This window comes from Coenobita brevimanus, chromosome 95, assembly GCF_032717465.1.
Source record: "Coenobita brevimanus isolate Jiangsu-jjx chromosome 95, ASM3271746v2, whole genome shotgun sequence".
Taxonomy (NCBI): Eukaryota; Metazoa; Arthropoda; class Malacostraca; order Decapoda; family Coenobitidae; genus Coenobita; species Coenobita brevimanus.
Window position 1 is genome coordinate 26,694,506 of NC_137048.1, and position 25,498 is coordinate 26,720,003.

Sequence of the window (25,498 nt, forward strand, 5' to 3'; positions counted from 1 at the left end):
GCCAAACTTACCTGTATTGCCCATAGAAAAATACTCTTAGTCGTCCCCAGAGAGTTTGAGAAAATGACCCTCGTGCTGTTGATAGGTATAGATCTAACCTTTCTTGTTTCTAACCCCCAACAGACCACAGTGAAGGCACAAGTAACCAGCTGGTGGAGGAACTGTCACAGCTTCGGGTGGAAAATGAGAAGCTGACAGCCTGGAACCGCAGCCTGCAGAGCGAAGTGGATGAGCTGAGACGAGTGAAGGAGACCATGGTGGAGGGAGACGATAACCTCAAACCGAAGATAGACGAGATGGCCATGGAGCTGACACATGCTAAGGAGGCGCTATCTGGTGAGGGACTTTGCAAGATTTTGGGGGGGTTTAAATGGAAAAGGGTGCTGATATTGGAGAAAGGGAACTGGTGATGGGAGGTGAAAAACTGAACCTAAAGATTGATTAGATGGTCAAGGAATTTATGTGCAGGAGACTCTTTCTGGTGAGGGAGTTTGCAAGCTTTTGGGATTTAGCCTTTTTACATCGAGATTTTTTTTTTTTAATTATTATTTTTTTTTTTTTACTACCCTGGAATGATTTATTCAGCTTAAGAGATTTCCAAGTAGAATAGTTGGATGTAGCCTTCATTTTCTCTTTCATCATAAGAGATCTCCCAAAGCTAATTAACCCCCTCGCGCACCATGAGTTTTCTGTACGTATGTGTGACATGATCAGAGAAAATGCCACGAGAGCAGGCTGGACTTGCGCACAAAGGAAAACATTCCCACGTATTTTATTTGCCCCAGAAATTGGCAGTAATGGTATAAATTGTATACCAACAACTTCCCTGATGTTTATATTATACGATAAGCTAATAAAAACACACAAAACTGATGAGTAAAAGTACTGTGAAAGTACCGAAATGCGGTGAGAATACTGTTGTTCAAACAGTGAAAGTAACTGCCCTATACTGTAGCACAAAACTTTGCTTGCATGATGCAAGAGCTAAGCATATGTCTAGATGCAGAATTTCATGAGCTTTCATGTGGTATTGGATTCGGATACTACTTATAGTTTTCGAGTAAATCACCAAAAATCGTGTGTGCCTCCTCCCCCCTGAACTAAAAACTGAGAGAATGTCGACTGTTTGAGGGTGTTGGCTTGGAAATAGACACCCTTCCCTGTGATGCACCATTTATTGGCACATTTCATGCTAAAACATAAGTTTTGGTGAATATTTTTATCCAGAATTGCCTAATCAGCATCCCTTCAGACCGCCACTGCAAGTGCATCATAGTGCGTCATCAGTTCCTCTTCAGACTAAAACCGTTTTGACTCTTATTGAGTCATGGTGCGCAAAGGGGTTAAAATCATATTGGATAACATCATTAAATATGAAAACACATCATCGGATTGAAGGGCTTAAATTGGATGAAGGGAGCTGAGGTGACTGGAAGGGACTATGGTGGAAGGGAGATGATAACATGAGGCCGGGAGATACTGGACAGCTTGTTTGGGTTTAATCTGTTGGGAGGGAAAACATACTTTTTCTTTTTTATTCTTACTAACTCTAGACAACCATATTTAGCTTCAGAGAGATGTCTGGTAGTGATGGGGTAATTAACTCGCCCCATACCCACAACGTATGATGCACATTGCAACTTTTTTTCACGCTCAGGCCCCACAACGTGCGATGAACGTTTTGCTATTGCAGGGTCCGTCGTTTGCACATTTTTCAAATTTCGCACGTGATTTTTGGTACATATACACGGGACACCTTCCTCTACCTGATGCCAGGCAGGGAAATGCCTTAACCCTCGTGACCTCTTCCCCCCCCCCACACCATTGTCTCAGCAACTCAACTGTTACCATTGACCTGGCCAGTAAAGACATGTCACACCATGGTACGAAATTCAAGGCCAGAGTGATTCCCCATCAGTGACAATGTGGAGGACAAAGTTTACGTAGTGTTAGAGGAAGAAACAGTCAGAAATGATGATCAGGTAATGTTGCCAAAAAAGGTGCGGTATGTTGATGTGTTTGGTGAGTGAAACCGCTTATATCGCCTATATTACTGTGTGAAAACTAATATACTCTTGTACTACATATAAATTCGTATCAAATGAAAAAAATTAATGCTAATTATGAGTGGTCTGGAATAGTTATGCCTTCCATAGAACAAGTTTTCTCTGGAACCAGGTGCCATTGAAAACAGAGCCAGGTGAGGGTACTGTTAGCTGTAGCGGCATTTAAAACCTCAGGTGAACAGTTTCTCTGTGAATTTTCGATGTTTCACATGAAAAGCATAGGTTTGAGCAAAAAAAAAAAATCGAAAATTTTTCAGGTTTTGGGGGTGGGTTTTGTAATAAATTAGTCTGTACGGGGTGGCTTAAATGTCATATCCAATAACCCCTCAATTTCAAAACGTCTTTACGCAGTGAAATATGAAAAAGTCATCGAAATGAAGGAATTCTTTTTCCAATCCATTTCATTATGATGATGTCATGCTTATTAGCAGTCACGAGACGCATTTACTCAGCTACAAAGTCTTTCCAGTTAGAGAAAGGGTTAATTACTGATTAGCAATCGTTTGGTGGTGGTTTCAGCATTCAGCTCTCAAATTACAGGTATTATTATTATTTTTATTTTTATTATTATTTTTATTTATTTATTTATTTTTCCCCCGGCTCTGTACGTTCGATCCTTGCATCCCCCATCCTTCATCATCCTACACAGTTTCCCCTTCTTCCATCCCCAGCTACTCCTTCCTTCCTTACCTGCTTTCCCTTCCCCCTCCTCAGATTTTACAACTCTCTCTAGCTTCCCCTTCCACTCTCCTCAGCTATCCCTTCCAGTCTTCCCAGCTTTCCTTTCCATTTTTCTCCTGCCACTATACCCCTGCATCCCCCTCCACTCTCCTCAGCTTCCTCTTCCACTCACCCCAGCTTCCCCTTCCATCCTTCCCAGCATTGTGATAAACATAATTCTGCATAATATTAAGAAAATGAAAGTGTTCAGTTATTACAAATGTGTGTGTGTGTGTGTGTGTGTGTGTGTGTGTGTGTGTGTGTGTGTGTGTGTTCTTACCGAATTGTATCTTCACAGGAATGAGTCAAGCTTGTACTGTCCCATGTATTAAACCATTTTTATTGTACATATCCTTAAATTTATGAATTGTTTTGGCACACACTATTTCGTTCGGTAGTGCATTTCACTGATCAGTTGCCCAATTTGGGAAACTAAATTTCGTTACGTCTTTATCACCTCTCTTTTTATGCAGTTTTTTGCAGTGCCCTCTTGCCGATGCTTCCCCATAGGTTATATATTCACTTATGTCTATTTTCTCCTTCCCTGAGTTTCATTTATATGGCATAATCGTCTCCACTTTTCCTTCTCTCCTGTAGTGTTGGTAGATTAATTTTTTATAGTCTTTCTTCATAGCTTAGATCCCTTAAGCTTGGTACCCATCTTGTAGCAGTCCTTTGAACTTTTTCAGTCTTAGCTATGTGTTTTTTGAGATGAGGATTCCTGACTCCAGACTTCTGATGCATACTCCAGGGTTGGTCTTCATTTATGTATGTGAATGCTATTCTCAAATTTGCCAGCAGTGTACGCATGTTCCGTACCTTCTCACTGATGTGCTTAGCCGGAGATAGTCTGTTATTGATAATCACACCTAGGTCCTTCTCTGTTTCTGATGTGTGTAAGGTTTTGCTTCCTAACTTATAATCCCAATCAGGTCGTTTTCCACTTTTTCCAAACTTGATTACATGACACTTGTCCACATTGAATTCCATTTGCCATGTATTGCTTCATTCATGAGGTTTATTTAATTCTTCTTGTAGCTCTTTACAAGAGTTTGTGTTAGTAATTCTCCTTTGTATTTTTGCATAAAATGATCCACAGGTATACATGGCGAGTGATGAGAAGGGTGGGTGGTGAACTGAGTGAAAGGAAGGCAATGATTGATTATGTGTGTGTGGATGAAAGGATGCGAAGATGTATATTGGATGCAAGAGTTTATAGAGGTTGGGGGAGTGGACTTTCTGACCACTACTTGGTGGTGGCCAGAATTAAAGTTCAAGTAACATGGAGGAATAGAAGAAGGGAAAGACGAGAGGAAGGAGTAGTTGCAAGGAGAGTGGAAAGGTTACAAGAGGATGAGAAAAAGGCAGAGTATAAGAGAGAAGTGGAGGAACGATTGGGCAAATATGAATTGCAGCAGATGGGGGACGTGGAAGGTGTGTGTAGAATATTTACAGAAGAAATATGTGCAGCATGTGATTTGGTGTGTGGAAGGAAGAGAAGACGGAGGGGGGTGCAAGGAACAGCGTGGTGGACTGAAGAGGTGAAACGGGCTGTGGCACAAAAGAAGAAAGCATACAATGAATGGATGAGAAATAGGGGCGTGGAAGAAGTTGAGAGGTGGAAGAGAGAGTTATATGTAGAAAGAAAGAGAGAGGTGAAAAGATTAGTAAGAGAGAGTAAGAAGAGAGTGGATGAGGAATTTGGAAGGAATTTGAGTGTAAAGTGGAGGGACTGTAAGAAAATGTTCTGGAAAGAGGTGAAAAGAGTAAGACAGGGTGGAAGTGAAGTTAGCAGGGGAGTGAAAGATAAAAATGGTAGATTACTAGTGGAGAAGGGAGAAAAAGTGAGCAGATGGAGAGAACACTTTAAGGAATTGTTGAACGTGGAGGATGGAAGTAATGCGAGTATAAGTGGCTGGGGAATGGCTGGGAGAAGGAGGGAGGTGAGAAGACAGGAAGAAATCAGTAGGATAGAAGTTGTGGAAGCAATGAAGAAAGTTAAATCAGGGAAAGCCCCAGGAATTGATGGAGTGTGTGGTGAAATGCTGAAGCATGGGGGAGAGACAGTAGTAGAATGGATGTGGAAGATGTGCAGATTGGCCTGGGAGGAAGGTAGAGTCCCGGAGGATTGGAAGTCAGGTATAATTATGCCCTTGTACAAAGGAAAAGGGGAAAAAGAAGTGTGTGGTAATCATAGGGGCATTTGTCTTCTTAGTATAATAGGAAAAGTGTATGGTAGGATACTTATTGACAGAGTTAGAGAAAGAACAGAGAAATTAGTTGGAGAAGAACAGGGAGGCTTTAGGAAGGGAAGAGGTTGTGTAGATCAGATATTCATTCTCAGATGTTTAGTGGAAAAGTTTCTAGAGAAGGGAAAGAAGTTGTATGCGGCTTTCATGGATTTGGAGAAAGCATATGACAGGGTGGATAGACTAGGATTGTGGAAAGTGTTAAGAATATATGGAGTAGATGGGAAGTTGTTGAACGCTGTGAAGAGTATGTACGATGGTGCGAAGGCTGCAGTGCGTGTGGATGGTGAACTAAGTGAATTTTTCTCTTTGAAAGTTGGGTTGAAACAGGGATGTGTCATGTCTCCATGGTTGTTCAATCTGTACATGGATGGGGTAATAAAAGAGGTACAAGGTAGGGTAGTGGATGTTGGAGTGGCCCTGGTGAGAGAGGATAGTGTTTGGAAACTCCCTGTACTGTTGTTTGCAGATGATACTGTGTTGTTGAGTGAAGACGAAGAGGAGCTGCAAGGCTTGGTGGATGAGTTCGAGAGAGTGTGTAAGAAACGGAATCTAAAGGTGAATGTAGGGAAGAGTAAAGTGATGGTCTTTGAGAGAGGTGAAGTCATTGAATGTACAGCGAGGTTGGATGGTGAGGAATTGGAAAATGTGAGTACGTTTAAGTACTTGGGTAGTGTGATGAGTAAGGATGGAGGTTTGGAGGGTGAAGTGCTTGAAAGGGTACAGCAGGGAAGAAACGTTGCTGGTTCTTTGAAAGCAGTGATAAGAAACAGGGAAGTGAGCATGGAAGTGAAAAAGTTACTACATGACAGTATTGTGATACCAACTCTAACGTACGGAAGTGAAGCTTGAACGTTGTTGGAAGGACACAAGTCAAGAGTGAGAGCCGTGGAAATGAGTTATTTAAGAGGAGCCTGTGGAGTCACATGGAGAGACAGACTGACGAATGAGGATATAAAGGAGCGTTGTGGTGTTGATGTGGATGTGATAGGAAGCGTTATGAGGAACACACTGAGGTGGTTTGGCCATGTGGAGAGGATGGAGGGTGAAAGACTGACGAAGAGAGTGTATGTGAGTGAGGTGGAGGGGGAAAGAGGGAGGGGGAGGCCGAGGATGAGATGGAGAGATGGGGTGGAGAGGTATATGAGAGAGGGGGGTGTGAGTTGGGAGCAGGGGAGTGAAATGGCGGGGGACAGGGCGACTTGGAGGCGATTTGTTTGTGGCCACCCCAAACGGGATTGAGGCGTCTGGCAATAGATAGATAGATAGATAGATTTTTGCATCATCAGCAAACATATTTAGATAGCTTTCATATCCAATATTGCTATCAGTGTCATTTATATACGGTACACAAAACATAATTGGTGCCAGCACTGAGCCCTGTGGAACTCTGTTTGTTACTTCCGTCCATGATGAGTAATTTCCCCTTAGTACTGTTCTCATTTCCCTTTTTCTGAGGAAATCTTGCATCCAACAGCACAGTTTTCATTGGATTCCTCCTTGATGGTACAGTTTCCATAAAAGTCTTTGGTGCGATACTCTGTCAAATGCTTTCTTGGAATCTAGATAGATACTGTCCACCCGTCCTTCTCTTTTCTGTAATGTTTCTGCTACTCTATCATAGTAGCTCAGCAGGTTAGTAACACATGATTTTCCCTTTCTGAAACCAAACTGTCTTTCTGTTATCATATTGTGTTCTTCTAGATGAAGAAGATGATTTACCCAAACTTTTCTTATCAGCTTTTCTAATATCTTGCTTTCAACACTGGTTAGTGATACTGGTCGGTAGTTGAGTGAATTTTGACTCTTCCCTTTCTTGAATAAGGGAACAATGTTTGCTTTCTTCCAGATATCAGGTAGTTTACCTTGACCCAAGGAATCCAAATATTAAAGATAATGGTCTGCTTAACTCCTTTGCACATTTATGTAGCACCCACCATGAAACTTCATCAGAACCATTTGCATTTCTTTTATCTGATTTACTTAACTCCTGTATTTCTTTTTTTTCTGATAATTGTATATCTGGTAATATGTGTGGGGATGCATGTTCCATATCATCCCTCTCAGAATTATTTTCTTCTGTAAAAACTGATCGGAAATTCTTATTTAGTGCTTCACAAATATCTTTCTCTTGTGTGTAGATGATCCTTTCATCCTTAATGGATTGTATTTTATCATTTACTTTGGTTTTGCTTCGATTGTAGCTGTAAAATAGCTTCGGTTGATCACTACTTTTATTTATGATGTCTTAAACTGTCTTTGGTCTTCTCTTCTTATTCTTGTATAATCGTTTTTTGCTTGTTTATAGTTGTTATATGCCATCTCACTATTGTGTCTTCTGTATCTATTCCACAAGTCTCGTTTTTCTTTTGATTTTTTACATTCTGTATTAAACCATTTCGATATTTTCTTTTCTGCCTCGTTGTGCTTTGGGATGTAATTTTGGACTCCTATTTCATAAAGTTCACAGAATTTTTTATATATAACATTTAAATCTTGTCCTCAAAGCTCCTTTCCCAATCTGTTTCAAAGAAGTACATCTTTAGTTCATGGTAGTTCCCCTTTTTATAGTTTAGGCCCTTTTTGTAACTTTCATTACTGTTAACTGTCATATGCAGTCCTGAAGTTGCAATTTAGTACTGCATGGTCGCTTTTGCCAAATGGAGGGAGATACTTTATATTGTCAGTATCGTTTTCTTGTCTAGTAAATGTAAGATCTACTACTGATGGTACATTGAGTCCTCTTCTTCTGGTGCTTTCCCTTACATGTTGCGTTTGGAAAAACTCCTGCACAAGATCCAGGAGCTATTTATCCCAACAGCTTTCATGGCTTTTTACATCTAGAGTATTCCAATTTATATTTGAATTGAAGTCTCCATTTAATATATTTCTTTCAGATTTATCTTCCATTCTATGTAGTAATATCCTTAAACCTTGAATTGTACTTTCTGCCAGATCTTCATATTCACCCCTTTTGCAAGTGTTTGTTTTGAGTGGCATGTATAAATTTGTCACAGTTAATTTCCCTTCAGATGTGTTAATTTCCAATGCAATCAGTTTTACTTGTGAGGTTGTATCTAGTTTTATTTCTTTGACTTTTAGATTTTTCTTTGTTAAGATTATAATTCCTCCTCCCTTTCCTAAATTTCTGTCTCTTCTCCATGTATTGTATTCCTCTAAGTTTAGGGTATCATTTGATATCTTTGGGGTTAATTTTGTTTCAGTTAGGCAAATAATATGTGGTTCCTTTTCTTTGGTATAGTCTTCTGTCTCTAATAATTTAGACACCATTCCATCTACATTTGAGTACATCTACCTAATCATCTTGTTTACACACTTGCCATAACTTGAGTCTACTACCTTCCTCCTTTTTGTTCCCTGTTGGTTACGTACCACTTTTGTACTTGCTATCTATCTATCTATCTATAGCCCGACACCCTAATCCCGCAAAGGGTGGCCGCAGACAAAACGCCTCCAAGTCACTCTGTCACCCACCATTCGACTCCCCTCCCCCCAACTCACCCCCCCCTCCCTCATATACCTCTTAACTCCATCCCTCCACCTCATCCTCGGTCTACCCCTCCCTCTCCCTCCCTCCACCTCACCTACATACACCCTCTTAGTCAGTCTTTCATTCTCCATTCTCTCCACATGTCCAAACCACCTCAGTGTATTTCTCCTAATCTTTTCAACCACATCCACATCTACCCCACAACGTTCCTTCACTTCTTCATTCGTCAACCTGTCCCTCCACGTCACTTCACATGCTCCTCTCAAGTAACTCATTTCCACTGCTCTCACTCTTGACTTGTTCCCCTCTTGCAAGGTCCACGCCTCTGATCTTCCCTCATTTTTTTTTTTTTTTTTTTTTTTTTTTTGCCTCCTCCTCCTTTTCTATTTTAGTATTCCCAATTTCTTTTGACTTAGGCACCTTTTTATCCATACTTTTTCAAAATTCCTCTTTTTCTATGAGTGTTGTTTGCATTTTTTAGCATTTCCTCCACAGTTTTCATACTCTGGAAGGTTACGGTACTTTCAGGGACTTTGACTTATTTCTCTCATATTTCCCTTGTCTTTTGTGTTCCTCTGTGTCTTTATTACAGATTTCCTCTGATGCTTCCTTCAGTATGCTCATTATATTTGCCATCTCATTATTGTCACTGGAAATTTTGTTTTTTTATTTCTTCCTCCTCTATACCAGTGATTACCATAGATTTGTTAATATCTGCTGAATCATTGACCAATTGTGGGTTGTTTTGGATTATTTTTTTCACTTCCTTTCTTATGCTTCTTTCTTCGACTCATGTTTCTAAGTCTTTCATCTTTTTCACTGTTTCAGCATATGTAGTTTCCACATCATCTTTGTAACGTTGCATGACTTCATTCACCTGGGTTATCTTCTCTTCAGTATCTCTGCTTTGGTCTCTGTATCATTTCTGAACTCCTCCATAATACTTTCATGATTGACTCTGTAGTTGCCATTTCACCAATCTTCCTTTTGAGTGAGCCCATCTCAACTGATAGCTCATCTATTGTTGTGTCTTTCTAGTTTAATTCCTTTACTAGTTTTTAATTTTCCTCCTTCTGCATGTGCAGTTGCTTCTTAATTTCCTCCCTTTCACTCTGGAATGCCCATCACAATTTGTTCACCCTCTCTACTAATTTGTTGTGTGTGGGGGGGGGGGCCAGTGGGTCATATTAGGGTATTATAAGTTAACTTCACTAGCTAATTAAGTTAGAGCATATCAGAATGTAGTTTTGTGTAATAACCACATTTTCCTTTCTTCACAGCCCTGAAAGCAGACAGAAAACGTTTGAAAGCTGAAAAGTTTGATTTAATAAACCAAATGAAGCAGCTCTACGCCACATTGGAAGATAAAGAAAAGGAACTACGTGACTTCATCAGGAATTATGAGCAGGTATTGTAGAATTAAGAATTTACCTCAGCCCATCCTTCGGTGGGATCAGAGGTTGAGACAATGATGAAGAATGTCTTATAATTTGGCAGGAAAAAAGTATAAGTCATTATGCATTAATGCAAAATTCCTTTCTAATGTAAGAGGTTGAAGATTAAATTTATTACAGTACAGTATTCACTATTCCTTGTAGAAATTTTTCTCCAGTGTTTATTCCATCCCAGAAAACTGGGAAGAAAACTCAGTATAGTACAGGCGTACCTCAGGTTAACAATGTAATTTGTTAGGTAAAACCTAACAAATTACATTGCGGGGTATCATATATCGGGGTACATTTTACATGTAAAGTAATGTGGAGCATTTACCATCCTTGGGTTTCCTCCCAAACCAAGCCCAAAACTCACCCAAATGAGCCCAAAAACAAGTTTAAAGCAAATTTAAATGACCTAACAGCTGTCAGAGGAGCTAACCTAAGCCTGACATCATTAAATAACTCCCTAAAACCAACAACAAAAATTTGAAAATCGTCAAATATAAGTCTGGAAAAAATCAAACTTAGTAAACTGTACCCCAAAATGACAATATTCACCCCACCTATGGCTAAAACACATTAATCTAAGTCTAAAAGCAGTTTGTAAATCAACCTAAACACACAATTTTAGTCTAAAATATCATCAATATTGGTAAAAAAAAAAAAAAAAAGGTTAAATGTGGGTTTGGTCATCTTTAGGCTGGGTATGGTAATATTTCTACCCCCATCATTAAGCCAGAGTATCGTTTATTGAGGTATTACTGTATTCTGGTGGTGTACAGTATAATTCCACTACATCTTTAAATTACTATCATCATGAGAATTTATCGGTACGTATGGTTAATAGCTCTGTAGTGGTATTTAGTTGTCATAGAGCAACCCCAGTCTGTCTGGTTGAACAAACCCATCAAATGCAGCAGGCAAGCAATTGCCCTTACAGGGCTATCCCATGCAGTGAATCAGTGTTCCCAGCTGCAGGACAATGCCTCATGAGGTATGGTGAATATTCTGGAGGTTTTGTTCCTGGATGGATGCTGCATTTGCATCTCTCCATCTAGTTAAGAGCGGCATCATAAAAGGCTTCACATCATCCTGTAACAGTAATCCACTGTTTATCCATCTCTGCATTAACTAACATATGTCCTTATCTGTTACAGCAAAAAATCCAGCTGAAATAACATCCATCTTCAACAGCATTATCTGTCAGTGTGCATGGAAACTGAATTTTTCAAACTATCTGCTACTCCTTGCAGTCTCAGCAAAATCCCCATCACCCATGCACTGCCGATGATTCCCCCCAAAATAAAGTGTGGAGCATATATTGTAAGCTGTACCCCCTCCACCTCAGGCACAGAGAGTAAGCCATTTGATGTTGGCCTGGGTGAAGTTAGTCATGGAGTTTGTGGCCTTTGTTGTTTTGCCTCAGCTTTTCCAGGAGCATATGTTGCGTACCCTTTTGCTGGAGCAGGATATAATCGGGAGATCGAAGAGTTGTCGATGAGCCATGTGGTAAAGCACTAGGCTGTACCTTATACCAACCTACAGGACATCAGGAAGTCCCGAGAGAAGCTCCTGAATTATCAGGTGGAGCATGAGCAGACCTCACAGGATCATGAGTGAAAAATTATGACCAACCCACGACGTGAAGCTTTGGCCAAGGTAATGCTAAAGTGGTACTGTTTGCAGCATGGCAGTGGCATCATGGTGAAGGTGACTACTGTCCTCAGGGCAACAGCACAGAAATTCTCATACCACCTTAACATCCCCAAATTCAAGGTCTCCAAGGGTTGACTGAATCATTTCAGACTTTGACGAGGGCTCTCTAACAAGAGGACTCTTGGTGAAGCTTTAGACATCTCAGATATAGGAATTGACCCGTTTCAGCAGAAGCTTAAAAAAACTGATTAATAAAAAACTGATTGATGATGAAAGGCTTGTCCTCAGTCAGGTTTATGATGCAGATGAGGCCTCTGTTTTGACCAATACCCTGGCAGGTGAGAGGGAGTAATCTTTACCTGGTTGCAAAGTGAGCAAACAACTTGTGCCAGCTTTATGTTGTGCAGATACAACAGTTGGATATTGGCTTACATCTATTATCACTGGGCATGGAAAACAATCACATTACCTCTGTGGGATAATGCATAGACTTGAGTAGTTTATTACAGTTCCATGAAGGTGTGGTTCACAAATAAGATTGTTCTCAACCGAGTTTTATAGCCACTTCTGTAATGAGATTATCCATAATCAGACAGAGATTCTTGACATTTTGCTTGACCAGATGAGGGCTGTCCTACTCCTCGACAATGTACCTGCTTGTACTTCAGAGAAAGAGTTTGTTGGCGATCATGGGTGTATTAAGTGCCCTTTTTTGCCACCTGTTATGACTTCGATCCTTCAACCAATGGCCTGGGATATTATTGTGACAATGAAGTGGCTTTACTGTTGGAGGTTCTTGGACAAGGTGATGATGATGTTCAAGGATGTCAAGCAGGAGGCAGCTGGTATTGATGTGAGGGGTGAGAGGGCCTTGGAGAACCTGATGAAGTACAATCTTCAGTCAGCCATCTTCAGCTGGGCTCAAGCATGGAGAGATGCCTCCATCAGCACTTTGGAGAACAGATAGAAACAGCTCCTGAAGGAGAAGGAACCCATCATCAAACCGCAGGGTTTGAGATGATCGACTTCTACCAATGTTTTCAGAGTTCTGATGAGGCCATAGATGGGAGTGCCATCCCAGACTGACTGGAGATTGATGAGGGAGACCCAGGCCACCAAATTATGTCCAGCAAGGAGATTGCTGCTGTCAAGATCGAGGAAGGTGCTGAAGAGGATACCGATGATGAGGACACGGTACCAGACATCTCAATGCTGCAGACAGTACTGGAGGATATGGATCTGAAGGCTGAATACATTGAACACCCCAGCACCAACTATTCCATTCTGCAGCCATCACTGGCCATTGAGCTTGAGAGGAGCTTGAAGTGCTAATGTGGGTCCAACAGCATTGACACTACATCCTGTCCATTATCAGATCAAAAACACCAGATAGGCCTTTGCTCAGGCTTCAGCCTAGCACTTCAGGCAGTCATCTCCTCCCTATTTCTTCTCCCCCTCTGGCAGCCACTGAAACCCTGCCAGGCACTTCGACGACTGTACTATCTTCCTCTTCCCCCATCATAGTGGCCTCACCATTAGTTTCTTTTACGACTGTATCTGAGGCATCAATTGACTTCATGCTGAACTACCCCACCACCGCCCCATCACCAGCACCCACCCCTATGCCCTTAGTTAACATTAAGGTGGAGATGAAAATCCTCTCCTTTACTCTATTAACCAAGTAAGATCTAGCGGTGCTCCACTGGCCACAGATGATCTTTGCTACTAACCACACAGGAATAATATAAAAAATTTCTTTCTCTGTTGAGTATACAGTAGCTGTATAGTCTGCTGTAAAGTATTAAACTGTACTGCATGTCTTTTATTTACTGTTCAGTATTGCTAAATGTCTATTTTTTTCAGCATGCATTACTGTACAGTATTCTGGTATGTAATATAATAAAGTGGACCATGACATTTTATTAAGAAGATTATATGGGCATGTTTTTCTATATTTGGATAGTCATACAACACAGTACTGTATAGGGTTTTATAGGGGTCAGAGGGGATTGTATGGCATCATCCATCAGGATGAATTATCCGACAGGGCCTTGGCATAATTCAGATGGATAAACTTAGAATTACTGTACTGTACTGTTTGGTTATATAGTTACAACCAAGTGTTGTTAATGGTTTCCTGTTTTACAAGAAACCATTAGGCCTGTCATATTAACCCTTTCTCATCAGGTGGCACATTAGCATGTCATCAAGGAAATGTCTGTAGCCATTGTGTGGCACATATACATGTTCTGGACTTTTTATATTTGTGTGCCAGTACCGGTGGCCCGTTAGTGGTTCAGTATCAGGTGGCAGCAAGACTGAGGAGTTACCATCACGGGGGGACCATTTTATGGTCCGTTATTTTCGTCAAGTATGAGAAGTATGTTGAGGCATGCGGTATGAGATGTTTTGCTGCCACGGCAGATTACCTGGATCTGATGGAAGCAATGTCTGATGAATCAGATTATGTTGTCAGACGAAAGTTAGAGTGAAAATTAAAGTGCTGCTATTAAAGAAAAAAGAAAGAACAGCTTTGAGGTCATCATTATACCGAATGGCATACATCTGGCAGTGGAGGAGCTCCAGCACCACAGGTGTTGACAGCTCACCACACAGGTAATCATTTTTATTTTTGTTTATTTTTTTTTTTTGTACATCATGTTAGACATCATATTACTCAGGAAATTTTGGTCAGTTTTTTAGTGTGGAATATTTTATCAAGACAATTATCTTTATATATATCAAAACCCTGATGTGTGGGACATCCAGCCCAAGAAAATGAATAAATAAAAAAAACACCCGAAGTAAAAGGGTAAAGGAAGAAGTATGCAAGACTACTGTACATTAAGTGAATGATGGCCCCCGCCACCTACCACTGTGGTTGCTACTACCTACCACTATAAATCTTCATGCAGTTGAATTCTGTGGTTCATTGAGATATTTGATGAAGAGTGTTCTGAATTATTCTAGCAGTTGATGAGGTGCAGAATATATAAGCATTAACTAAACAAACAAACCAGTGTATCATGTGTGGAATACTGGGTTACTGGAAGGGAGCTTGAAACTCATTCCCTCTCATGTATCAGCATAGGAATGTGGTGACTCCATACAGCCTTGTTGTGTAAGCTTTGTACTTTCCTCAGCACAGCAGGGGTGATCATGCATTAGGCTTCCATATCTTCAAGAAAGTTGAAGATGTGTGTGGATCTTCTAGTCAGTGATTAGGATAATGATGGTATTTTATCATTCCTAACTCGGTTGTTTGTGTTGATATAGAGTGGGGAAATGAGAAAGGTTCTTTTACTTTATAATCTGAAAAACCTTACTTACAGCCTTCCTCTCTCCTGTGTCAAAGGCAGTATCAAACTACTTAAAATACAGTACAAGTTCTAGTCCATGGGATTGCCACATTTCTTTATTATTATGAAGAGGAGGGTTTTCTAAATCCACTTCCATTCCTTTTAATCTTTTACAATATGCAGGGAAGACCTGGGATGAGGTGATAGAATGTAATCTCAGGGATGAGGGACTGAACAGGGAGGCTGCCAGAGATCAAGCAGCATGGAGAGCCACCATTAGGTGACCAAAGCCAATGACATGCAAGCATGTTGGAGCCTTTATAAATGATATGAACAATACGATGCTGTGTTGTACCTGAATCCTGTTGTGTAGTATATTTCATTGCCTGTGACCAGGGATAACAGTTATTGATACTTAAACTTACTTAATTAACAACCATCATAAAACAAATATATACTTGACTTTACAGCGTATGAAAGAGAGTGACGAATCCCTGAGGCATCTAGCAGCTGAGAGGGATGAGACAGAGAGGGAGAAGTGGAACATCCTCAAGCACGCGAGGGACGAATCTGAGCGAGTGGTCAAGCTCTCAGCGCAGCTTGGACTGAAGGAGACTGCACTGAAGAAACTCCAGGAAGAACTTGAAATGGTATCAGTGTGGAGCTGTTTTTCTTTGGATTCCTGTTTAATCCTTTCTATACTGATTGACAATTTTAGCTAAAGACTGTAATTGATATAAAGAGCTGTTGGACTTGATTTCTGGACATGGTACAAATATTTTGAACATACAGTTGTGACTGTTGCTGAAATCATGACATTATCTATACCATTATGGTCCAGACTGTGGTGTGTATACCCCGGAGGGTATGCAACATTGTTCAAAGGAATATGCAAAAAGGATAATTTTTTAAAAATTTGATTGAATTACAATGCTTTAACAAAAATTCATAAAAGAATATCAGACTAACTGAATATGGGCAGAAGAGGAAAGGTGAGTATTTATGGAGGTGAGAGAGAGAGAGAGAGAGAGAGAGAGACAGACAGAAAGATACATAAATGCACAGATTATATAGGCCTTTCAGTCCAAACTAGGTGGTCTGGTCTTAATGCTAAATTCCTATTCTGTATAGTAGGAGAAAAATAGCTGTGTAATTGGAGAAAAGGATAACATGGAACAAGGTTCCCTTCCCACCCTCCACTCCTTCCAGCACGGGGCCACACATGAATCAGATACGTGAGGCTTGATGGAAATTTTCAGAGGATAGATTTAAATTAGAAGAAATTGTATTCTGTAGTCATCAATAACAGTAACTCATCACCAAGTACTAATCTGTATATTTATTTATTTTTTTAATTTTATTAGTACAGCCTGCACTAGTACTGAAAGAATGAAAGTTAACTTGTAACTAGATAGTACTCTTCAGATCTTAACCAAACCTTATGCCATTGTTGAGTGCATGCTGTTTGTAGGGTTGGTACTAGTTATCCCTATATGAATGAGATGTTTATGTAGTCCATAGGCTACTGACAAGCTGCCACACTATTTTGAGCATTGGCCCTCATTAAGTTTCACATATACAGGGGTGGGTATTTATCTAGTCTGTATCCTCTGAACTACCACACTGTCTTGAGCAGTGGCACTAAGTTATACCTGTGTTGGCCAGATGTTTATCTAGCCCTTTTTAAAACATTGATAATGTTGCTGTTAACAATACTGTATCTACAAGGAGACTCTTCCACGCATTAATAATTTTGTAGTGTTTATGTTTTTTGCTTTGTCAAGGTTAGCTCTTTGTCTCATTCATTTCTTTCCATCACCCTAAGTTATGTTGTTGTAGTCGACTGTTAGTATTTTAATAGCATCGACATTGTTAAACTCATCCGAGATTTTGAAACATTTTGTGAGTTGGTCCCATAATTTTCTAATCTTTAGGAAGAATAAGTTAAGCTTTTTAAATCTTTCATGATTGACCCGTGGATTTCGAGCCACAGCTCAGGCTGGGTAACGTTGTGTTGCGAGCCACAGCTCAGGCAGTGCTAATCTTCCAGTGGCCGTGCATCATTTCTAATTACTCCACCACTATGCAAACTTACGCATGGCTTTATGCAAAGATGGAGAGAGAGAGAGATTTTTTTCATTTCACTTGATGATGCCCTGAATGATTGTCTTCAAGTCTATAATAAACAAGAACGAAAAAAAATTTGTTTTTTGCATTTTTTGCGCACCCCGGGGTGGGATAAAAAAGGTTATTGCACAATCCATGGGTTAATGATGGAATGAGCTTGATAGCTTTATGTTTCACACCTTCTAACTTTTTTGTATTTTTTACTAGGTATGGAGCCCAAAACTATGCCACATATTCTAAGTGGAGTCTCACTGTACTTTTATACAGTTTCAAAACTATGTCAGTATTATAGGTGAAATTCCTTTTAAAGAATCCTAGTGCTCTGTTAGCTTTCTTCACAGCAGTTAAACATTGAGTAGGGGATTTCAGATTTTTTGTTGTGGTGACACGCACCATAACACTGTTGATAGTCTGACCATTCAGCTCATATTCATATAGCTTGTTTCTCGATCCAGCCTGCAAAACCAGGCATTTATTTACGTTAAAGGGCATCTGCTCTTTGTTGGACCATTCGCTTATTTTATCTAGATCTACCATAGTGATTTCCCATCTTCTGTTAACACTGAGTTCCCCATTTTTGTGTAATCCACAAATTTCGATATACTGTATAATGGCTTAGTCTGTTATATATGGTAACGAATATTGGGCCCAGAACATATCCCTGTAGAACCCCACATGGACCCAGCTCCATTATACCACATTAATGATTATTCTCTGTTTTCTTCCACTAAGCCAGTTTTCTATCCAGGTACAGTATTACCTTTGCCTTCTATTCCTAACATTTTTACCTATTCATTAATTCATTATGTGGAACTTTATTGAATGCTGTCTGGAAGTGTAAGTATAATGTATTAAGTGATTTCGTTTGAACATTCACAGAGAATTGTTTATGATAAAATTTAATTAGATTCGAAAGGCAAGATTTTTTACATCTGAGCCCATGCTAGCTGTCTCTGATAAGCTGATGGGTTTCAGAGTGATCAACAGTTTCATCTCTGATGATAAATTCTAACTGTTTACCCACTACTGAATTTAAAATGATGGGTTGGTAATTACCTGCTTGCTTTTTGTATCCCTTTTTGAATATAGGGGTTTCATTTGGGGGAGGCGGTGACTGAATTGGTAGAGAGGCGGCCTGCAGTCCTAGTGGACCCAGGATGGAATCCTGGCTGGGGCAGGGAACAGTTTAAGGATTTGAATTTCCTAAAAGCAGACTTTTCTGATATACCAGATGACCCACCAACTTTTTTTTTTTTTTTTTTTTTTTTTTTTACACCAGGTATCCCCGAAGGGCTAAGGCATTGCCCCTGGGTAGAGGACTTTTGGACTGGAACGTGTAGCATTTTATGACCGGATGCCCTTCCTGATGTCTACCAATGACCCTTGGGTGGATTCGATCCTCCGACCCTTCGGTCAAAGTGGAGCGCTCTAACCCACTGAGCCATGGCTATTACCAGTACACCAGTCCTGTATGAGACAGTCCTAGCACGTATGCAGTATGGATTGTGGGTGTTGGCATCGAAGTGGTGACATGTGGAGGTGTAGGACTACTGGGCCTTGGGATAGATCACTGTCGGGGAGTGCATGTACAGATTGTCCGGTTTGAAAGGATTAATCTCGCTGGAGAGTCTCCTGAGTATATGGAGGAGTTTTGTTATTTGGGCAACACATTATGTACTGGAGGTGGGGTGAGACCTATCTTTATGGCAGGGGAAAGTGGTGGTTAAATGAAGTTCAGGAAACTGTTATCACTCCTAACATTGAGAAGGCTTTCCCTCCATGTTAAAGGATCATTGTATACAGCATGTGTTAGGGGTGTACAGTAATACTGTATGGTAGTGAGACCTGGACAGTAAAGGAAGAGGATATTTGTAGGCTCAGGTGTACAGAATTCACAATAACTACATGAATGTGTTGTGCATCCCTGATTGTGAACCCTGGGGGGCCTAGGATTGAGACTGAAGAGTTGAGAGGAAGGATGGGACTTGAATGTATTGGTGTTATGATGAGGAGAGGTAGATAGAGATGGTTTGGGTATGTTGAGAGGATGGAGAATGACAGGTGCATAAGGTTCGAAGTATGAACGTTGGGGACAGGGTTGCGAGAGGCAGACCAACAAAGACCTGGGTCAGGGTCATAGAATGTGACCCCTGGGGTAAGGGACTGAACTGGGAGACTGCCAGAGATCAAGTAGTGTGGAGAGCCACCATTAGGTGACCAAGGCCAACGCATGCAGGCATGTTGGAGCCTTCATAAATGATACATGCAGTACATGTGTGAGCAGTTTTCCGGTTGTCTGGTACTGTCCCTTGATCTAGAGATTTGTTAAAAATAAGAATGAGGCCATCTGTTATTTCTGAGCTAATATTCTGGGGTAGAATAGGTTAGAACATGTCTGGTCCATGTGATTTACTTATATTCATTTTATTAATGGTATCAAGAATATCTGAAGGAATTCCGTCAATCTGTCTATCTAGTGTCAGATGCCTTAATCCCGTATGGGGTACCCACAAACAAATCACCTCCATGTCGCTGTGTCCCCTGCCATTTCACTGCCCTGCTCCCAACTCACACCCCCCTCTTTCATATACCTCTCCACTCCATCCCTCCATCTCATCCTCGGCCTCCCCCTCCCTCTCCCCCCCTCCACCTCACTCACATACACTCTCCTCATCAGTCTCTTACCCTCCATCCTCTCCACATGGCCAAACCACCTCAGTGAAGGATGTATTGTTAAATTATCAGTCACATTCTCCTTGAATTTATGCTTATTAGGCATGTTTCCAACATCACAATTTTCAGTAAAAACTGTGCTAAAGTATTTTAGTGCATTGGCTATATCTATATCTTGCATCAGTACTAATCCTTCATTGTTTGCTGTTGGTCAAATACCATTTCTGTTTTGGCTATTGTTATTAATATATTTTTAAAAGGATTTGGAGTTGGTTGTACTGTCCATTGTGATGTTAATTCATTTTGCCATTTTGCTGATCTTATAAGTTGATTTACTGGTCTTCTGGAATGTACATAAAATTTGGTTATTTCATCACTGTTGTTTCGTTTCTTAATTTTGTAGAATTTGTCTTATTCTATTGCTTGAGTAATATCTGCTGTAAACCTTAAAGGTTTACTACTCTCGTTGTTGCATCTTGAATTCATTGGTATAAAAGTACAGTATCCTGGGCTGTAATATTCAGTATTTATCTTTAAATTTCATCCTCATATCACTGGTATCAGTTAACTTATCAAGATGAGTACTAATATCTCTGATGGCAGTTTTCATTTTGCTGTAATCGGCTAGTCTATAGTTGGATACTAGAGGTGTATTATTGGGATTATCATGGTTAATATTAATACCTTCACTCTTATCTTAAATGTCGGGACCAACTGCCTAGCCCCGGGCTCCAACGCTCCTCATGGGGCAATGTAGGATTGGATGTTGGATGGATGGAATATTAATACCGAAGCCCTCCATATTGTGGTCACAAGGGTCCTGATGTTTGCCTGCTTCAACATTTGATATCAAGTCTTCATTGGTTATTATTACTAAGTCAGGTACAATATATGATGCTGTCTGGTTGGCACTATTATAAGCTGTGGTAGAAAGTTATTGTCCATAAATTTGAGTAGTCTATTAGAACTGTGGACTTTGCTTGTGGTGAGTAGCCAGTCCATTCTTGGTAGGTTAAAATCACCCACAATAATCTAATAATCAGATTCTAGTGCTTCCTGTAGAAAACTGTATAGGTTATATGATTGGGATCTTCAATACACGATCGTAATACTGTATTAGTATTTAAATTATTGACATTCATTAGAGTGCAAACTAGCTCGGCATTGTTGTTTTGGGATTAGTTCACAAGAAGAGAGTTACTTTTTATGTCTAATGCTATCCCACCACCTCTTCTGCCTATTCTTTCCATATGATACAGAGTGTAAGAGTATAATTCAGCTGGGTGGTCCACATCAGTATGGTCAAATATGTTTGTTACATAAATTTATGTACCTCTTTGTATTCAAATAGACTTTTGAGTTCCTTAATTTTGTTGAACAAACTTCTGGCATTAAGAAGAAATTTGATTTCTGTACATATTTCATGTTATTTCCTCAACAAACCTGATCTGTGTGACATAAGCAAAAGAGACCCATTCAGTTTTCACAAAAATCTCTCTTGGAATATCATTATATTTTATGACAGGAGCTATGACCTGAGCTATCTGGGTTTTGAATTACATTCCCTACCTGGTTCACCTCACTCAACCCACCTGGCCTCTCTAGGGTGTTGCTAACTCCCACCACCCCAATACTGGCCTATATGACACCTGACTTCATCCATCCATCCATCATCCAATCCTACATTGCCCCATGAGAAGCTTAGGAGCCCGGGGCTAGGCAGTTGGTCCCGACATTTAAGATGAGAGTGACCATTAAGAGATTAATTCTTGCCCTCTCACATCGCTAATTAACTGCTGAATTCAGTAATCCTGCCACAACTTCCCTTGTCCTTTTTGATAAGTGTATACCATCAGGCCTATACAGTCTTCTGTTACCACGGGTGATCCTCAGAGCATCAGCAAATACGACATTCACTTTAATGCACTTTTCGTTAAGCTTGCTGTTTACCTCATATATCACCTGGGAGGTGTGATTGTTGTTATAGAGGCTGATCAGAATTCATCATTACAGATTTATTTGTTTTTGATTTCCTCTCCTTGACAAGTTCTTTATATTGTACTGTACTTAGCTAAGATTTTCTGCATATGCACACTGCTTCGAACATGAAGGTGATTATTGCCAGCATTAACTACTAGACAAGGTTCTGCAGTAGCTGTAGACTACAGTAGTTGCATTCTACTTGATTTGTTTAATGTTGCTTCCTGGGATCACCATTTCACATCTGTTCTTCCCTTTCTTGTTTGATGCAGATACTCTTACCTGCCCATGCAGAATTGAATCTGATGGGATATGAGTGACTGATTCATACTTACTAATTTGTTCTGGTCTACTGTGGCACACATTTGTTGGCATCTTGTACACACCATTCTGCCCTTGGGGATCACAGTGCACCTCATCTGTTTCTCCTAATACTTTGAATCTGTTTGAAACTTGCATGTTGTCATCATCATTGTCTCTCTTCTCACCCCAAGCTTTATTCTTATACTGTACCTGACTACTTCAGTCCTTATCCAAATTCTGATTATCTGCTTGTTTGTCAGCCAGCCTCAATTTTATTACAAGATTTTCATATTTCAAATTATCTATCTCCTTTGTAGCCATCACTAATACACTGAAACTCCTTCAATTTCTCTCTTGTACACTGAAAACAGACTTCAGATGTTTTATTGTTCAACTGTTCACTGTCATTCTTGCCCTGACACAAACAGCATGATAACTCATTCACCTTTGTCTGTCAACTTGTACCTTTCCTTCTTGCTGGAAGTTTGCTCTCATTCAGCCAGTCCCAAAGAAGGGTGACCACTCCCAACCCTCCAACTATCGTCCAATTGCTTTAACATCCTGTATTTCAAAAGTTTTCGAGTCAATTCTCAGTAGAAAAATTTTAAGGCATCTTTCCTATCACAACCTTCTTTCCGATCGTCAGTATGGATTCCGTCAGGGACGCTCCACTGGCAATCTTCTCACCTACCTTTCAGACTCCTGGTCATCCTCCTTTCGGGACTTTGGCGAAAGCTTTGCCATTGCACTTGACATCTCAAAGATTTTCGATCGAGTCTGGCATAAATCTTTAATTTCCAAACTGCCCTCCTACGGTTTCTATCCTTCTATCTGTGCCTTCATCGCTAGCTTCCTTTCTGGTCGTTCTATAGCCGCTGTTGTAGACGGCCATCGTTCTTCTCCTAGATCTATCAACAGTGGTGTTCCTCAGGGCTCTGTCCTATCACCAACTCTCTTCCTTTTATTCATCAATGATCTTCTAAGCTGTACATCTAACCCTATCCACTCATATGCTGATGACTCCACCCTTCACCTTTCCGTTCGGTTCCCGCAACGCCCATCTCAACAGTTACTTCAACAAACAAGGGATGAGGCTATGGCACACCTAATGTCTGACTTGGCTCGTATCTCTGACTGGGGTAAAAATAATATGGTTGTTTTTAATGCATCTAAGACTCAGTTCCTACACCTATCAACCCGACAAAATCTTCCACAGGTATACCCACTAATGTTTAATAATATTCAGCTTAATCCTGCATCATCCTTGAACATGCTTGGGGTTTCATTTACTCGGGACTTATCTTGGAAAGATCATATTACATCTCTTTTAAAATCTGCTTCCAAGAGATTGGGTGTGCTAAGCCGACTCCGCTCTTTCTTTCACAATTGTTGACTCTATACGGGGGTTTATCCGCCCCTGTGTGGAGTACAACTCTCATGTGTGGGGAGGCTCCCCACATACAGCTCTTCTCAATAGGGTGGAGTCAAAGGCTTTTCGTCTCATTAACTCTCCTCCTCTTACCGACTCCCTTCAACCTCTGTCTCTTCGCCGCACTGTTGCATCTTTATCTCTTTTCTATCATTACTTTAATGGTCACTGCTCCTCTGAACTGTCTGCTTGCATTCCTCCACCTCTACGACGGGCGCGTAGCACCCATCTGGCAGCAAACTCTCATCCCTTTTCTGTCCAACTCTCTAATGTAAGAGTTAACCGTTACTCCCAGTCTTTCATTTATGCAACAGGTCAGCTCTGGAACTGTCTCCCTCTGTCTGTATTTCCTGCTGCCTATGATCTCCAGTCTTTCAAACGCAGTGTGTCCAGGCATCTCAAAATGATCGGATCTTGAATTTGGCTCTCTATTGTATTTTGTTTTTCTCTTGGAGGGAACTGTTACTGTGGGCTCATGGCCTTTGGTTCCTTCTTCCTCGCATTAAAAAAAAAAAAAAAAATAAAAATAACTTGGTAAGTGCCATTTCACAACACTAGTGGAACTGTAATGATTTTAAATGTCCAGTCTAAATAAATAAATAGGGGTACTTATCCATTCCCTCACTCACTGAGGTGTTTGGTACAGGGGTGAGGGGTTGCTGACCTGACCTCAGCCCTGAGAGAGAGCCATAAGCAGACGTCTGAACACATCAACCACTCATTGAAGACTGACAGATGACTCAGAGAGAGAGAGAGAGAGAAAGTAGAGAGGGAGTGAATGGGAGGGAAAGAGGGAAATAAAGGATGGGTTGGAAGGAGAGGGAGAGATAGGGTGAGAGAAGAAGAAACAGAGATAGGAACAGTGTTCATGATAGAACCAAGCTGAGTTTTCACTGTTAGTATATAGAAGTTTTTATATCCATTTCATGACTTCTCTGTGAAAAGGAGTTTTCACTCATGAAGTGAGCTGTAATACTATACTTTGGAGTTTGAAATAATGTATTACTGTTTTACCATATTTCAGTTACTGCCATCCCTTCTTCACTGCATGTCAGCTTCCACTTGAGTCATAGATCAGTGATGTGTCAATCACAGAGGTATTCAGGTGAAAAATATCCATGGGGTGGTAGAGAATCTGAAAATATTTGAACATCACTGCATCATACCACTTCCACTGTGGAAGTTACTGGACCAGTTTTCATCCCTGATTTTTTTCTAATAGCCGGCTGTTATAAGTTTATATAAAAGTGGGTGTGTACATCTTGTGGTGGTGCTTTTGAACATCAAGCCCTCTTTGGTTTATCACTTGATCATAAATATGATAACGAAATATGAAGTATGGATTCCATTGTCCTTTTTGGTTTGCGTAGTAGGAGGTGGCATAAAGTGCTGCCTCCAGCAACACTTTGGACATAACCATGATTTACCAAAGGGACTAAACAAGAGTATGTTGAAGTTTGAAGGGAAGAATCAGTAATGGAAAAGAGAATAAGGTGATAGAACTTATAGAAGGATGAAATTGTCAGCCACATGGTGGAGGTGACCTAATGGTTGATGTTGGTAGTTCCAAAGTTACAGGCTCAATAACATTAAGATTTGAACCCTGGCGTGGGCAGTGGTGCCACTGGACTCAGGGATCCAGGCACCCTTTAGGGCGGTTGGGTCAAATGAATACCTTCCCTGTGGGATAGCACCTTCAGAAGGTAACTCTGGTAACTTGGATGATGCAGTGGCATTGGCTCACAGATTATTGGGTAAGTAACCCATCTTAGGCTCAAAAGCCTAAGTTATGGAGATGAGCCCCCCCAGCTAAACTCTGCAGAGTGTCTGTCTTCCCACCTTTGCCTGATATATGCTAAAGGTGAGATACACAGAAGAGAATTTGAGTCTGAAAATAAACAGAGATGGATATAGAGGCGTGAAATGATCAGAACAAAGATATAATAGAAGCAGATGAACTATACGTGGTAAGAAAACAGTGAAAAGATGCAAGAAGAGAGATAATTTGTTATATAATATTGCAATAAGTATAGCCTTGAAGGAGTTAAT

General features: G+C 40.5%; 1 protein-coding gene across 1 annotated transcript in view; it reads left to right on the forward strand.

Annotated features, from left to right (window-relative positions):
• LOC145413262 (uncharacterized) overlaps positions 1–25,498 on the forward strand; it is a 142,891-nt gene that overhangs the window by 24,102 nt on the left and 93,291 nt on the right. Inside the window, exons 3-5 of the mRNA XM_080282991.1 lie at positions 124–336; positions 9,827–9,954; positions 15,408–15,587. Of these exons, the coding sequence (XP_080139117.1) occupies positions 124–336; positions 9,827–9,954; positions 15,408–15,587 (521 nt within the window). The remainder of the gene's footprint in view (positions 1–123; positions 337–9,826; positions 9,955–15,407; positions 15,588–25,498) is intronic.